The sequence below is a fragment of the Eulemur rufifrons genome, chromosome 10 (genome assembly GCF_041146395.1).
Source record: "Eulemur rufifrons isolate Redbay chromosome 10, OSU_ERuf_1, whole genome shotgun sequence".
NCBI classification, from domain to species: Eukaryota; Metazoa; Chordata; class Mammalia; order Primates; family Lemuridae; genus Eulemur; species Eulemur rufifrons.
In genome coordinates this window covers 14,635,471-14,650,738 of record NC_090992.1, presented here as the reverse complement: position 1 = coordinate 14,650,738, position 15,268 = coordinate 14,635,471, and the positions used below count along the sequence as shown (strand labels likewise).

The following is a 15,268-nucleotide window of genomic DNA, read 5'->3' as shown; positions in this document are numbered from 1 at the left end:
AATCCCAGGGAATTATACCATGTTTAAAAAAATCCTCAAAGGTTACATATTGTTTGATTCCATTTATATGACATTTTGGATTGGCAAAATTTTAGAAACAGAGAACAGATTAGTGGCTTCCGGGAGTCAGGGACTGTGGGGGTGAGGCTGGGAGAGGTGGCAGGCGCCAAAGGGCAGCACAAAGCTCCTTGCGGTTGTGGAATTCTTCAATATCTTGACTGCAGTGACAGGTACACAGACCTACATATGTGACAAAATCGTTTAAAACTATACACACCCGTGTGTGCGTGTGCACGTGTGCATACACACACAAACACACACACACGCAAAAATGATACAAGTAAAACAAAGTCTGGCTGAGATTGGTACATGGTACCAACGCTGACGTCCCGGTTGTGATGTGACACTACGTGAAACAGGACGTTTCCACTGGGGGAAGATGGGGACCGGGTACACAGGCGCTTGCTCTATTGTGTCCTACAACTGCATGTGAGCCTACAATTATCTCCATTAATTTCTCAATTAAGGCCGGGCGCGGTGGCTCACGCCTGTAATCCTAGCACTCTGGGAGGCCGAGGCGGGTGGATTGCTCAAGGTCAGGAGTTCGAGACCAGCCTGAGCGAGACCCCGTCTCTACTAAAAATAGAAAGACATTATATGGACAACTAAAAATCTATATAGAAAAAAAAATTAGCCGGGCATAGTGGCGCATGCCTGTAGTCCCAGCTACTCGGGAGGCTGAGGCAGGAGGATCGCTTAAGCCGAGGAGTCTGAGGTTGCTGTGAGCTAAGCTGACGCCACGGCACTCACTCTAGCCTGGGCAACAAAGTGAGACTCTGTCTCAACAAAAAAAAAAAAAAAAAAAAAAAAAAATTTCTCAATTAAAAATAGCTTTTATTGTTTTTATATTTTAGAATTAACATCTTATTTAAAACTGGCAGATATAGAAGAAAAGAAATCAGAAAAATCATTATCCCGAAATACAATCTTTTGATGCATTTTTTCCTGGTCTTTGTTGTCTATGTTTATATGGGAAAAAAAATGTGAGGGAAGGGGCTAAAAATCAGGGTGGTGAGAAGGTGGGGGTCCTTGCTGTCCCTCACCTTCTGTGACATCAGAACTCCATGCTCGCGGGATGCCTGGTGACCAGAGGTGGGGGAGGGGAAGGGTGCTATCTGCCTGCCTGGTGGGGAACCTCGATCCACCCAGGCAGTCTGACCCGAGGCCATGACAATCCAACAGGTGGGCAGCAGGGGGCGGGTGGCAGCCGAGCTGCTTGAACAGAGAAGGGGCAGCCACTGTGAGGACAAGAAGCAGGTGAGGCCAGGCCAGGTGCGTGCCACTTTCCTCTCATTCGGGCCCCCTTTGCCACTCCAGACAGACTGTAAGGTCCTCAAAGTCCAGAATGGGCTTTGGACCCAACTGTCCCTGGAGCCTGAACTCCTGGAGCATAGTTTAGGGGCTTAGGCACCTCTCCTGGAGGTCATTACTGACACTGTCTCACTTCCTTCTCAGCACCACCAGCGGGAGGTGTGTTCCAGGAGGGCTGGGTTTTTTGTTTAGTTTCCTACTAAATCCCTCGTGCCTAGAAGGCTGCTTGGTGCATAATAGGGACTGAATGAATGAATAAACTGAAATAAATAGGGTAATACTCTTCAAGCAGAGAGCTCCTGGAGGATTCGTTCTCAGGGTTGAAATTCCTCAACCTCATGTGGAATTTTGTCAAAACATTGACATTTGCTGTGCACAGCCTGGTGCTTCCACGTCCCCACTCTTTCAGAACTTGGAACTTTCCTGAGAGGCAAATGCCGTCAACCTCATTCACAGATGGGTATACTGAGGCTCAGAGAGAAAAAAGGCCATAGAGCTGGGACATACCAGGATTTGAAACCACATCCATCTGATTTCAGAATCCGTGGACACCAGGTCCACCTGACAGGAGAGCCCTGGGCAAGGCTCACCTGTGCTCCACGCTTCCCGGGGGGAGGACAGAGGAAGGGGTGTACACGGAGGCTGGGAAGCTCAGCCCGGCCTTGCACACTGTGCAAAGGGGTGGATTTTATTCTCAGGATAATAAGAAGCTCTTGAAGAGTTTTAAGCAGAGCGATGAATGACCGGCCTGTACTGTATGTGTTTCCAAAAGATTAGTTCACTTGTTCATTTAGGAGACATGCAGCCAGCTCCTCCTGCGACGTGCTGGACTCTTAGCATATGACGGGGGCCTCGACGGGCACCCCCCGTGCTGCAGCTTTTCCTAAGTGTTCCACAAACACCAAACCCCAGGAGTGCTTCTTTTAGCAAAATCGTAAAAAGAGTTCTGTGGTTTGGGGACCGCTGTGTACCCTCGTCCCCTCTTGGAGATTTGCACTGCTCGGTCACATGACAAAAGACTGACATGTCCTACAGCAGCGAAATCCACTTAGCTTTGTTAAGGCAGCATTTCGCAAATTGATTCTACCGCAGAGCCCCACGGTTTCTTTTTGAAAAACCATTCAGTGTATTTCAAAATCCATTTTACAGAAGAACAAACTGAGGCTCAGAGAGAATACATGATTTGGCTCAGACACCAAGCTAGTACAAAGAAAGGACGAAAACTTGACCTCGTCCGTGCTCCTCCCTTTGCCTCCCTGCAGCGCGGAATAGAAACAGCAGCCAGGGTGCTGGGGAGGAAGTCAAGCTACAAAGCGCATCGACAGAGCGCTGCTTAACTAAACAGAAGCGCATCCAGACCACAGGGTACTCATCAACCATTTGAAAGAATGAGACAGTTCTGTGTGTCTTCCATGAAAAGATTCCTAAGGAATCTTTTAAGCAAAAGGATCCTCAAATGTCAAGTGCGATGACTTTTACATTGGGGTCCCACATCCGGGCCACGACCACTGTAGAACATTTCTAGCACGGCGGAGGGTTCCTTGGGGCCCTCCCCCAGCTTGCACGCCATGCCCCTAACTGCCATTCTGACTTCTGTCATCAGAGATGAAGCTTGGACGTTCTTGCCTTTCATGTAGATGGCACCGTGTGTGCCTTTGTGTCTGGCTTCTTTCCCCTACCACTGTGTCTGTGAAACTCAACCATGCTGTCGCTATGTAACTTATTTTTATTTTTTAAAGTTAGTAATAGTAATAATATAGTTGTTAGTATACATAAAGAAAACTATCAGGGGAGAGGAAAATTAGACAAACTTTTATCTTCTTCATTGCGGTAGCAGACCTAAATCTTGCTTCACAAACTTGGGTGTGTAAGAAATGTTTTTTTTTTAATTGTTTTGTTATTATTGTTATTTTTATAATTTAAGAAATGTATTATTTCTTTAAGGCAAACTAAATCTGACTCAGCCCAAATCTAGTGATTTTGGAGAAAATTTAGTGTCAGTCAATATGTACACACATACACACACACACGTATATTTGAAAAATGAGAAAATTTTAAAAGCAGTGGCCAAAGTTTCCAAATTAGAAAGCAGAAAAAGAAGTAAGCACAATGGTAGAAGGAAAGAAATAATAAAGATAAAATTAGACATTAATAAAATGTAAAGCCAACAAATAATAAAATAAGCCATTTTTGAAAAAATTAATAAAATTGGCAAACTTCTAAATAGACTAATTTTTTAAAAAACAGAGAGAGAAAATATAAGTTTCCAATATCAAGAATGAAAGAGGTAAAACTATTGAAGCAAAAATAAAAGGCAAATATAAGCATAATTTCTTAAAAAATAAAGGATAGGAGAGGTCTCTTGCTTCCTCTCTCAACCTCTTTTCTTTATAAATCTTTTTAAAAAGTGAAAGAGAGATATCACAACAACTCCCACAGGCATTAAGAGAATATTAAGGTACTAGTAGGAACAACTTGTTTCCAATATATGTGAAATGGACAAAATTCTTGGACAATACCACTTATAAAATTGACTAAAGAAGAAATAGAAAGTCTTAATAACTATGCGCCCCAAAAGTTTTCACCAATAGGTTTTATCAATCACTTGAGACAAAAATAATACCAGTCTTACACAAATTCTTTATAAAACAGAGGAAGAGGGAATTCTTACCAACTCATTTTAAGAGGGCAACATAACCTTGACACCAACGCTGGACAAGCATATAGGAAAAAATTTAAACCAATCTTTCATGAGTGCATATGCAAAAAACTCAACAAAATAGTAGCAAATCGAATTCTGCAATATATAAAAAGGCTAATGCACCATGAACAATTAGGGTTTACTGAAGGAACTCACAGCTGGCTCAATATTTAAAAGTCAGTTAATGCAATTTATCACAAAAAGGGGATACTCATATAATCACTCAGTGGGTACAGAAAAAGTATTTCTCTAATTCAGCACTCGTTCATGTCAAAGTTCTCATGAAAGTAGGAATAGAAGGAAACTTCTTCCACCTGATAAAGACAACAATGAAAAATCTGCAATTAACACTGCACTCTTTCCCTCTAGGATATGAAACAAGATGATGGTATTGGTGGTTCAAGTCAATACACAGGCAAGGAAAAAAAGACTAATGACTTTTTTAAAGATGAAGACTAGAAAGGATAAGATAAACTTTCTTCATAGACAACCCAATTTTCTATATACAAAATCCTAAACTCTACCAAAAAAAACCGTTAGAATTAATGTCTCAAGATATAAACTCCATTGTATTTCTATAGACTAGCAACAAACAATTGGGATATGAATATTTTAAAATATCATTTATAATAGCATCAAAAAACATAGACTACTTTGCACAGATGTGCAAGGTCTCTACATTTGAAAACTACAAAACATTATTAATAGAAATTTTTAAAAAGCTAATGAAGAGATACACCATGTTCATGGATTACAAGATACAATATTTTTAAGACATTATTTCTTACCCAACTGAACTATAGATGTAACATAATACCAATCAAAATCCCAATAAGTTTTCTTATGGAAACAGAAAAAGATGACTCTAAAATGTGCATGAAAATGCAAGGGATGTAGAATAGCCAAAAAAAACCTGAAAAAGAACAAAGGTAAAAATTTTACACTATCTGATTTCAAGTCTTATAATAAAGCCACTGTAACCTAAATGATGTGGTATTATATAAGATAGATATATAAATCAATGAAACAGGGTGGTGACAGTGTAGTCATTATGGACAGAATTGTGTCCCCCAATATTCATATGTTGAAGCTCTAACCCCCAAAGTGACTATATTTGGAGATAAGGCCTTTCAGGAGGTAATTAAGGTTAAATGAGGTCATAAGAGTAAGGCCCTAATCCCACAGGACTGATGTCCTTACAAGAAGAGGAAGAGACACCAAGGATGGGCAAGCACAGAGAAAAGGCCACGTGAGGACACACTGAGAAGGCGCCATCTACAAGCCAAGGAGGGAGACCTCACCAGAAACCAACCCTGCCAGCACCTTGATGGTGAACTTCCACCCGCAAAACTGTGAGAAAATAAATTTCTGTCGTTCAAGACACCTCATTTGTGATATTCTGTTAGGTATGTGATATTCTGTTGTGTATATATTAATACAGATTTAGTATTGATGCAAAGATAGACACATAGATCAATGAAACAGGGTAGAATCCATCAGTAGGCCAACAGAATAGCCAGTGGATATATTTTTGACAAAGACACCAATGTAATTCAATGAGGAAAAATTAATCTTTTTAAACAAATAATTCTAGAACAACTGGACACCCATATAAAAAATCTCAATCCCTATTTAATCATGTACAAAAATCGATTCAAAATGGATCATACTCCTAAATGTAAAAGCACAAACAATAAAATGTCTAGAAGAAAACAGGAAAAAATCTTCACAACCTTGAGTAGGCAAATTTTTCTAGACTGCACACAAAAAGCACAACCACAAAAAGAAAACTTTGATGAACTGGACTTCATCAAAACTGAAACTTTTAAATTTCAAAAGACACTGATAAGAAAGTGAAAAGACAAGCCACAGACTTGGAGAAAATATTCACAGTGCAAATATCTGGCAAAGGACTTACATCCAGAATACAGGAAAAAAAACCTGTTACAACTTAATAAGAAGAAGACAAATAGTCCAATAAAAAATGGGCAAAAGACTCAAATGGACACACCACAAAGATAACATATGAATTATGAATGGTCAATAAGCACACAATAAAATGCTCAACATCATTAATCATTAGGGAAACTCATATAAAAACTAGATCAAGATATCACTAGCAATAGAATGCCTAAAATTAAGATAGACAATACCAAGTGTTGACAGCATGTGGAGCAACTAGAACTTTCATGACTTGTTGGCAGGAACGTAAAATGTTACAAACATTAGGAAAACAGTTTGGTGGTTTCTTATAAAATTAAACATACATTGACCATATGACCAAGCATTTGCATTTCTTGATACTAACGCAAGACAAACAAGAACATATGTCCACTCAAAGATGTGAACACTCATGTACTTTTATTCATAATAACTCAAACCTGGAAACAACCTAAAAGTCTATCAACAAGTGAAGAGATTAATTGTGCTATTTTCATACACTGTAAGTACTCATCAATACAATACTAGCACAGCATAAATATCATCAATAAAATTAAACACACGAAAACATCTCAGAAACGTTATCTTGAGCAAAAGAAACTAAACGCAAAAGCATATATACCATGTGATTCCATTTATACGAAGTTACGAAACAGGCAAAACTACTCCATAGGGAGAGAAAGTTGATCAATTCGTGATTCTGGCAGAATGAGGGTAAGGAGGGAATTGACTGCAAAAGGGCACGAGGAAACTTTCTAAAGTGATGGAACTGTTCTGTGTCTTGATTGGGGTGACAATCCACAGGTAGAGACACTTGTCAAAACTCACCAATAAATGTGCGCATTTTATTGTATGTAAATTATACCACAATAAAATTGATTCCTTCTCCAGATTAAATTAAAATGAAAACTTTTTAAATGAGGCAAAGAATGAGGGAAGAGGTGGACCTTCCTTCTCAGAAGGGAGAAAGAAAGGAGGCAAAAGACAAATGAAATGTCAGTAAGTTGCCAAGTTATCCATTTCCGCCATGTTTGGGGGTTTTGCAGTAAGCGTGTGTGACTTAGATAACTAGAAAAAAGGCTCTAAAAACTGCCTTACAGCAGCCCATGCCTGGCCCTCTGAGCCGGAAGCAGGGGGCCTGGAGAGATTCACCCTCGTGTTCCCTTTCCTCCTCCTCTCCCCAGACGCTGTTGGTATTGCTGGTCTTGGTGCTGTACTTGAGCACAGGGATATCAGGTGAGCGTTCTGGAATCTGAGAAAGAAGGAACTGGCTCCACACGGAGTCTGGCGGAGTATTCCGGAGATGGTTGCATGCTAAGGGGACTCCATAACCTGACTTCTTCTGCCCCCCGCCCCCTTCACCCTACTGGAGTGACCAACCATGTTGATTTCAGTTACCGCTCACTTACTCTTCAGAGATGTTGTTTGTGCCCATTCCAGGAAGAAGTTGGGAGGTGTCAGAGAGGTTCAGAGAATGTAACTGTTACCAGAATCCTGTGGCTTCCCAGGTAACATATTCAGCAAGGTACTGAGGTGAGGCAATCTGAGCGGGCTTCCCAGAGGAGGTGTCATTGGCGAGCTGGGTCATGAAGGATAAGTAGGAGCTGGCCAGGTGGCTAAGGTGGGGATGGGTACTGTAAGCAGAATGAATAGCATGTGCAAAGGCCCGGGAAACTTTTTGAAACCAGTGGTAAGGGGCCTTACATGAAAAAGCTCAAGATGCAACTTTGGTGTCTGCCTTTCAGGGGCTTGAATATCAGACCAGTGAACCCACAGAAGACCCAATAAAGGTCATCAGGATCTGGTTGAAGGAGAATTTGTATGTTTTCTTGGAGAAGTTAGAGGAAGAGGTACAAGAGCTGGAACGGCTAGTGCGAGACCTGGAATTGTGGCTGGATGCTCTTCTGGGAGAGTTGCAGCCACACTCGGAGGAGCCCTGCTGTGCCCACAAAAGCCACATGTAAAGGGCGGGGGTGGAACTGGGGGGAGGGGTTCCCAGGGGCTCCTCTAAGCAGGGCTGAGCTCTGACACTTGAAGTTCGAGGCAGGCAAGAAAATAAAGTAGTTGGGAAATGAAATCTGCTGTTCACCTTCATGGACGCTGACAGAAACAGCCTCAGGTGGACACCAGGGCCCTGCTGAGATGTCGTCCTTCACACCAGGAGAGGGTCCACTGGAAGCAGCACAGGCTGCAGAGCCCGCCATGGGTTCGGGACTCTTCTGCTTACTGGAGACATCGTGTAAATTTCCTTAACTTCTCTGAGTCTCACTTTCCTCATTGGTAAAATTAAAAAAAAAAACACACACTTTGCCTCATACAATCACTGAGTATATCTAGAGTGTGTATATAGTGTGTCTGGCACATAGTAGGTACCTGGTAAACATTTCGTCCTTTCTGACATTCCTTTTCCTTCCTCCCTGGAATGTTGCAGTAGGATACTTAGCTCTGGCTGAGTGTATGGATATACGTGGCACTCAGCCCTCTGACTCTGCTGGTAGAAGCGTCAGTTGCTAAAATCCCTATGCAGGGCAATTTGGCAATAGCCATCAAATTGACAAATGCATTTACTGTTTGACCTGGCAATCTGCTTCAGGGGACGTGTACCACAGCTATACTTGCACGTGTGTGAAGTTACATACATATAAGATTAGTCACCCTAGCTTCGTTTATAATAGCAAAAAAAGGAAACAACCCAAATGGTATCAGTGGGACTCTGGTTGAATAAGTTATGGTACATCCAGATAATGAGCTACTGAGCAGCTATAAAAGCGAATGAGGAGCCTTTCTGCTGTGGTCTGAATGTTGGTGTCCCCTACGTATTCGTGTGTTGGAACCTAACACCTAGTGTGATAGTGTTCAGAGGGGGCACCTTCAAGAGGCGATTAGGTCAGGAGGACTCTGCCCTCATTAATAGGATTCGCGCCGTTATAAAAGGTGCCTGTTGGCTCCTTCCACCGTGTGACACAGCTAGAAGGCACCATCTATGAGGAACAGGCCCTTACCAGATACTGAATGTGCTGATCCCTTGATCTTGGACTTCCCAGCCTCCAGAACGATGAGCAATAAATTTCTATTGTTTAAATGACCTAGTCTTAAAGTATTTTGTTGTAACAGCCCAAACGGACTAGGAAACTTTCCTTCTACCGATACGAAAAAGCCTGCAAAAATGGGGAAAAAAATCAAGGTGCAAAAATGGGGCGGGAGATAAGAATATGTATTTTGCTGTTGATGACATTATTAAATGCACATAAAAACTCTAAAAGGATACAAACCTGGGGGGTGAGGGGATTTGAAACTGGGCAGATATGTGACAAGGATGGGAGGGAAACTTTTCACTGTACACTTTTCATACTTTCTTGTTTTCAAACTATGTGAACGTTTTGCCTATTCAAATATTTTTGAAAGATAAAATTATCTACATCTTGCTTGCAGATAAGACTAGAATATAGTGTGTACAAGCGAAAATAATAGTATGATGATGAAATTATGAGGGACTTAAAGATTCTAATTAAAATTTTTTAATTATTCCAAAATAATAAATTAAATAATTCAATTTAAAATGATTTCAAGAGAAAAATGATTTATTTTGATTAAACAATGATAATTTTTATGTAGGATTTTCCCTTTTTCCTTTTGCCTCCAGGAAACTTAGAATTTAGTTGTTCATTATTGGAATTATGTCAGCTTCATTGTTTGGGTTATTTATTTTCCCCTTCCTATGACTTTTGTGTTTCCTATTTTGTTGGAGTTACTATATATGTGCCAATTATTAGAACTACCTCAAATCTTTGGAAAGTCAAGAGGGTTCCAATTAAACTAATCTCAGAGGACATCTGACTTACAGGGATAGCACAGCAATTCATTTGCCAGGAAGAATTAATCAGTTGCCATTTGGGATGGAAAAAGCCTTTGCAAATTATAAGCTCAATTTTCCACTTTGAATATTTGGCAGGGGGTGGGAACCAGAATCTGTTTTTTCTTGTTTGCACTTATTTGAGCAAAGGTTCTATGGGAGGGGTCTGATTGATATTTCCTTGCATATTACCGTATAGGGCTGTTGTTACATATGCTCATATTATACTTATATATTATATATCACTATATATTTTATATTATATATAAAGTAGGATTATAAATATATTAATAAGAATATATTTTTATATATGTATGTAAAATTAAGGGGAATACATGAAAAAAAAAATGGAGCTTAGATCCCTGAGGAATTGAACCGCCCCTGTGGATATTAGAGCCTTTGAGCTTCTTGTGCACCACCCGCCCTGCACAACACACAGGGCCTAGCCGGGCGGCCCATGCTGGTGTGGGCCCTCAACCCATCGATGGCGGTTTCTTTTGTTATGTTGGCTTGTGAGCCCATAAAGAACAGTGAGTCACTTAGAGTAACTCAGGCAATTAGAGTTTATTGTGGCGTAATAAGGGAGTCAGAATATTCCCGAAATACCATGACCTGGGATCATGGAGCCTGGAAAAGGAAGGTCTTTGAAAATTCAAGCTGGCTTCGGCACCCAGCTGCAGGGAGCTGGAGCTGCCCTCTAGCGTGCCATCTTTACCCGGATGCGCCACTCTCTAGCACCCACCTCCCTTTGTATGTCTGCCCCGTCTCTTCTTGCTTCCCAGCCTTGCATCTCTTATGCAACTCAGCACTTCTCCTTCTGACTCCTCATAACCCTGAGTTGCTCCTAGCCCTATATGGCCACTCACCTTCCCATGACCTTCCAACTTCTACTGAGCATGCGATTCTGCCCACATTCCCCAGGCCACATCCAGGGGGAGTGCATGGGTTAGGACTGACCCATCTCATTGGCTGGAGCCTCCTGTGCCAGGCCAGGCTCTACATCCAGCCTGCCTTTGGGGTGGATTTGGGGTGGGGTGACCACCCTTGATCCAATCAGCCACAGCAGGAGGACGAGGGGAGGATCAAATACTCTAGAGCAGAGGTACCTCCTACAGCCAGAGCCTTTCCCTCCCAGGGGCGCTGTGCTGTGCTGTGAGGACCTGACTTACACCATGCACGGTGGTCACGAATGTGGCAGATCCCAGACCTGAGCTAGGGCTGGTGTGAAGGCCGGTAGCTGAAAACAGTTGCTGAGAATGAGGTGGGTGGTGCTTGACCACCAGACTCACCATAGGTGAGTGGTCAGCCTGCCTCAAAAGCACTAAATTAGCCACAATAATAATTGGGTGATATTTCACTCTCTGCCTTCCATTTCTGGGTGTGAAAAATACAAATTACACACTTAAAAGGAAGCATATGACTACCTTTCATGACTTTGAAGTCTGTTATAATTTGAATGAGGTTAGCAAAGTATTGCCCAGTAGACCTATTAAGGAGCTCACTTTCATATGGACAAAGTATATTTCCCTTTGGGAGAGAAAATGTCTTTTGCTTGAGAAAGCTGCTATTCACAGCTCCTTCCGTTCAATCCAGAAGTATTTATTGGGCCATGCATGTGCCAGCCCCTGGTGATCGAGAAATTTATAGGCTAATGGGGGAAACAAATAAAAAACAAGTGGAAAAGTCAAGACAAGGTAATTTCAGAGGATAACAAACAAGAAGACCACTGAGCAAGCCACTGCAGTTTTCCAGATGAGGGATGGAGGCTTGGAGTCGAGAGAGCTGGCGAGGAGCTGGCAGGAAGTGCAGAGAATGAGGATACAGTTGGAAAGTATCATCGACCCGGCTGATGGAGTCGGGTCCAGACAGCTACTTGCCAGGCCTCAGGACTTCTCTTTTCTGCCCAGAGGAAACTGAGCCGGGATTTCAGGTAGCCCATGAGGGCACAATGGAAGAGATAGGTTTGGTCTTGTTAAAGGGAAAGTGGCCAGTTGGGAAAATACCATGACTACCCAATTATCCACATTCCTTTTCTTTGTTCCAGGTACCTGGTGCATGAGGTCAGCATCAGAGATCATTAAAAACTTTTAATTAATTTTAATTGATAGCTTTCTCCTCCATCTCTCTTTTACTGCATAGGTCTATTGGGCAACCCTCCGCGTGCTCCCTCAGGTTCTTCTATTTTGCTAACACTGGTTTATTCTGGGTTTTTCTTTTGTTGTTTGTGTTATTGTTTTTGATCAGCTTCTTTTTTTTCTCTTCCTTCATTTTATATAATGAGGGGGAACAAAACCCACAATCATTCAGACAATTCATGTTTTAAAGATAAGAATCTGACACTCTAGACAAAAATTGAATGAGGTAAAGGCTACTTACGTGTCAATCATGTCTATTTCTTAAGAATATAAAATTCATTAGGAAGAAATAATAAAATTACAATAGCTGACAATTTAGACGATGCTGCCTGTGTCCCAGCACTGTTTTAGGGGGATGTCAAGCGCTACTGCTCTTTCCAGTTTATGAGGTGGAAACTGAGGCGCAGGGAGATTATGTCATGGTTAAGTGAGGAGCTGGGGTTCAGACTTGTCTGGCGTCAGAGCCCCCACACTAAGTCAGTGTCCTTCACAGCCTCCTCTCCATTAAGCTCAGCCAAGATAATGTTTTTTCTCTCTGGAAACGTTCTCGCTTTATTGTTAAGTAATCAAATGCCAATTGAATTTATAAGGCCATAAATATTCATTACATGCTACTACATGTAGGGCACACACATATACAAAGAAATAGAAATCACATTCCCTGCTCACTAATAGGTTGTCTTTCTACCGGGAGGCCAAGAAACAAAGATAGGGGAAATGCAATAACTATATTGATTTACAAGCCATTGGACGAAGTGCCAAAGGCATCTAATTAATTGCCAATGAACTATATAAATATTTATTGGCCTACGAGTTCAGGGACGGGATAGGGCACTTGAGTTGGCACTAACCTGAAAATCTGTTAGAACAGCTATACAAAAATTCTGGAACTAAAACCAGGCTATGGCCAAGGGGAAATTGTGGGGAAACTGGTAAGAGATGAATGATGGGGTGTGGGAGGGATCACATCTCAGGTGTGGGTGCCGTGGCCCGGCCTCAACCTCAGGACCAGATCCCAGGTCTCAGGGAAGATTCGAGGACAGGCTTCCCAAAGTCATTTGTGAGAATCAAGCTGAAAAAAAACAACTCTGACTAGCAAGGATTTGGACTCCACTGAATCTATTCCCAAACCAGAAATGTCCGCTTCCTGTCTGCGTGTCATATTTTTGATGGTGTCAAATAAAAAATGTGGATTTAATTTGTTCCCTTAATCTACAAATTTGTTCAACAAAATTGTGAAATGCACTAAATCCAATTTGGCTCCAATCTGGCTGTCAGGAGGACAATGGAGGGTGATGAGGGATGGAGCTAAGGAAGACGTCTACCCTGGGGCGTGCAAATCCCTTCCGCTGTGACATTTCCATGAAGGAATGCATCCTTGCCTGAGGGCAGGGAAGGCAGAGGAAGGAAGAAAGAGCTTCATGCAGACCCAGAGACTGGCCTTCTCAGTGGGGTGGCTGTGCCCTCAGCAGAAAGGGCCTGGAGTCACCTGTGTGTTCTGGACAAACCACTCTTACCTCAGAGCCTCAGTTTCCTCCCCTGTCGCATGGGGTCACTGTCCCCTCCTCTGAGCATCTCCTGGGATGTTAAGGGGGCCTAATGACCACAAAGCAGGTGCCAGAAACCTGGCAGGTGCTTAGGACAAGGCAGCAGAACGGAAAATCTGGGTAGATCTAGTTCCAGGCTCAGTTAAATTCAGGGGACATGGACTTTGTTTCACTCTCACCATCTCACAACTGAGCTTGCCTCTGGGCTGGCCCCATTCTCAGGCACGTCCCCACCGTGGGGGCAAGATGGCCGCAGGAGGGACAGGCTATTCTGTCATATCCTCTGAGCCTCCCCAGAAGAAAGGAAATGCCTCTTCCCCGACAGCTGTGACCAAAGTGCTGCCATCAAGCCTTGTGGCTCTCTTGGATTGGATCACAGGCCCGCTTCTGAGCTAATGCTCATGGCTGAGGGGACACAGGCTCCGCTTGGCCAGACCTGTGTCACGCGGCCATCCTTCTAGCCAGGGACAGAGTCAGCCCCACCTAAGTGCGGACTGAGAGGAGGAGCTGCGGCTCCCTTAGGGAAACCGGGTGCTGCTACCAGAAAGGAGAGGAATGGGCAAGAGAAAATTTGAAATACTTTGCTAAATTATCAGTTATAACAATTCTTTACATTTCCATCATTCTCTGGCGGGGTATAAAGTGCTTTCTTTGCGACACTACCTCATTTGGACCTTAGCTCATCTGGACGCGCGACCTTTTTCAACACCCTGGTGTGTGGGACGTGCTACCACAGACTTGATTTCTGCTGCCTCCGAGCCTAGACGAAGTACATGGCAGAGGAGGTGTCATGAAAGAGCAGAAAGGACCAGGCTTTGGGGCCCAACGTCCCTGGTTCCAGTCCTGCCCCTCTCCCCCACTTCTCCACCGTGTGACCTCAGACAGGTCCCCCTACCCTTCTGAGGCCTATTCTGCTCGCCCATAAATGGGGTACGTCTACACATCTCTCGGGCCCACTGCGCCGATTAAGTAATAAGAGCCAAGTTTTATTTAGTGTTTACTATGCTCCAGGCGCTCTTCTAAGTGCTTTACGGGCATGACCTTATTTAATCCTTGCAGCCCATCTACAAGACAGTTCCTATCGGTGCCTTCATGGGACACGTAAGGAAACTGGGAGACCGGGTGCCTTAATACTCCAGGGCCCCTCAGTCCCTAAGTGGTGGAGCCGGGATGCAAACTCAGACAGCAAACTCCAGGGCCACGTGCTCAAACCCCACCCGGGGCTCCTTTCTGGTTACATGAGGTAATGTGCATGCAAGAGCTGTGTAAACTGTAGCACACTATATAAATGTCACTCGTTATTGCTTCTCTCCTCCTGCCCTGGCCATTAAAGCCATGAGGGACCTAATGAATCTACCGTTGAGATATTTTCTCACAGCTCTAGACTCAGTCCCTGAGCTTGCACTTCCTCCCAGCCTGCCCTTGACTCCGAGGCTACACCTAGAGACCCGTCGGATTCTTCTCACTCTAGAGCACCTGCCAAGTCATTTCTCGGATGTGGCCAGTTACGTTCTAGAGAGGAGTTCAACGAAGCCACGAATAGGAAGAGACACTGAGGCACCAGCTGAGAACCCTGGCTGGAGGAGCTTTCCTTGCACACGTGCACTCATTCACACAATGAGTGGGAAGAGACTTTGCATCACGCGTAATACGGGGTATGATGTCAGAGCCTCCCTGCTAGGGTGGGTGTGAGACTCGTGCCAGAGGAAGCACGTGGGGC

The 15,268-nt window shown here is 43.2% G+C and overlaps 1 protein-coding gene across 1 annotated transcript; it reads left to right on the top strand.

The window, feature by feature from the left end:
* The first annotated feature begins 1,227 nt into the window (after positions 1 to 1,227).
* Positions 1,228 to 7,977, top strand: SMIM23 (small integral membrane protein 23). Its single transcript, XM_069483998.1, has 4 exons — positions 1,228 to 1,317; positions 7,198 to 7,249; positions 7,454 to 7,521; positions 7,759 to 7,977. Exons 1-4 carry the CDS (start codon positions 1,228 to 1,230, stop codon positions 7,975 to 7,977), a joined length of 429 nt encoding a protein of 142 aa, XP_069340099.1.
* The last annotated feature ends 7,291 nt before the right edge of the window (positions 7,978 to 15,268 follow it).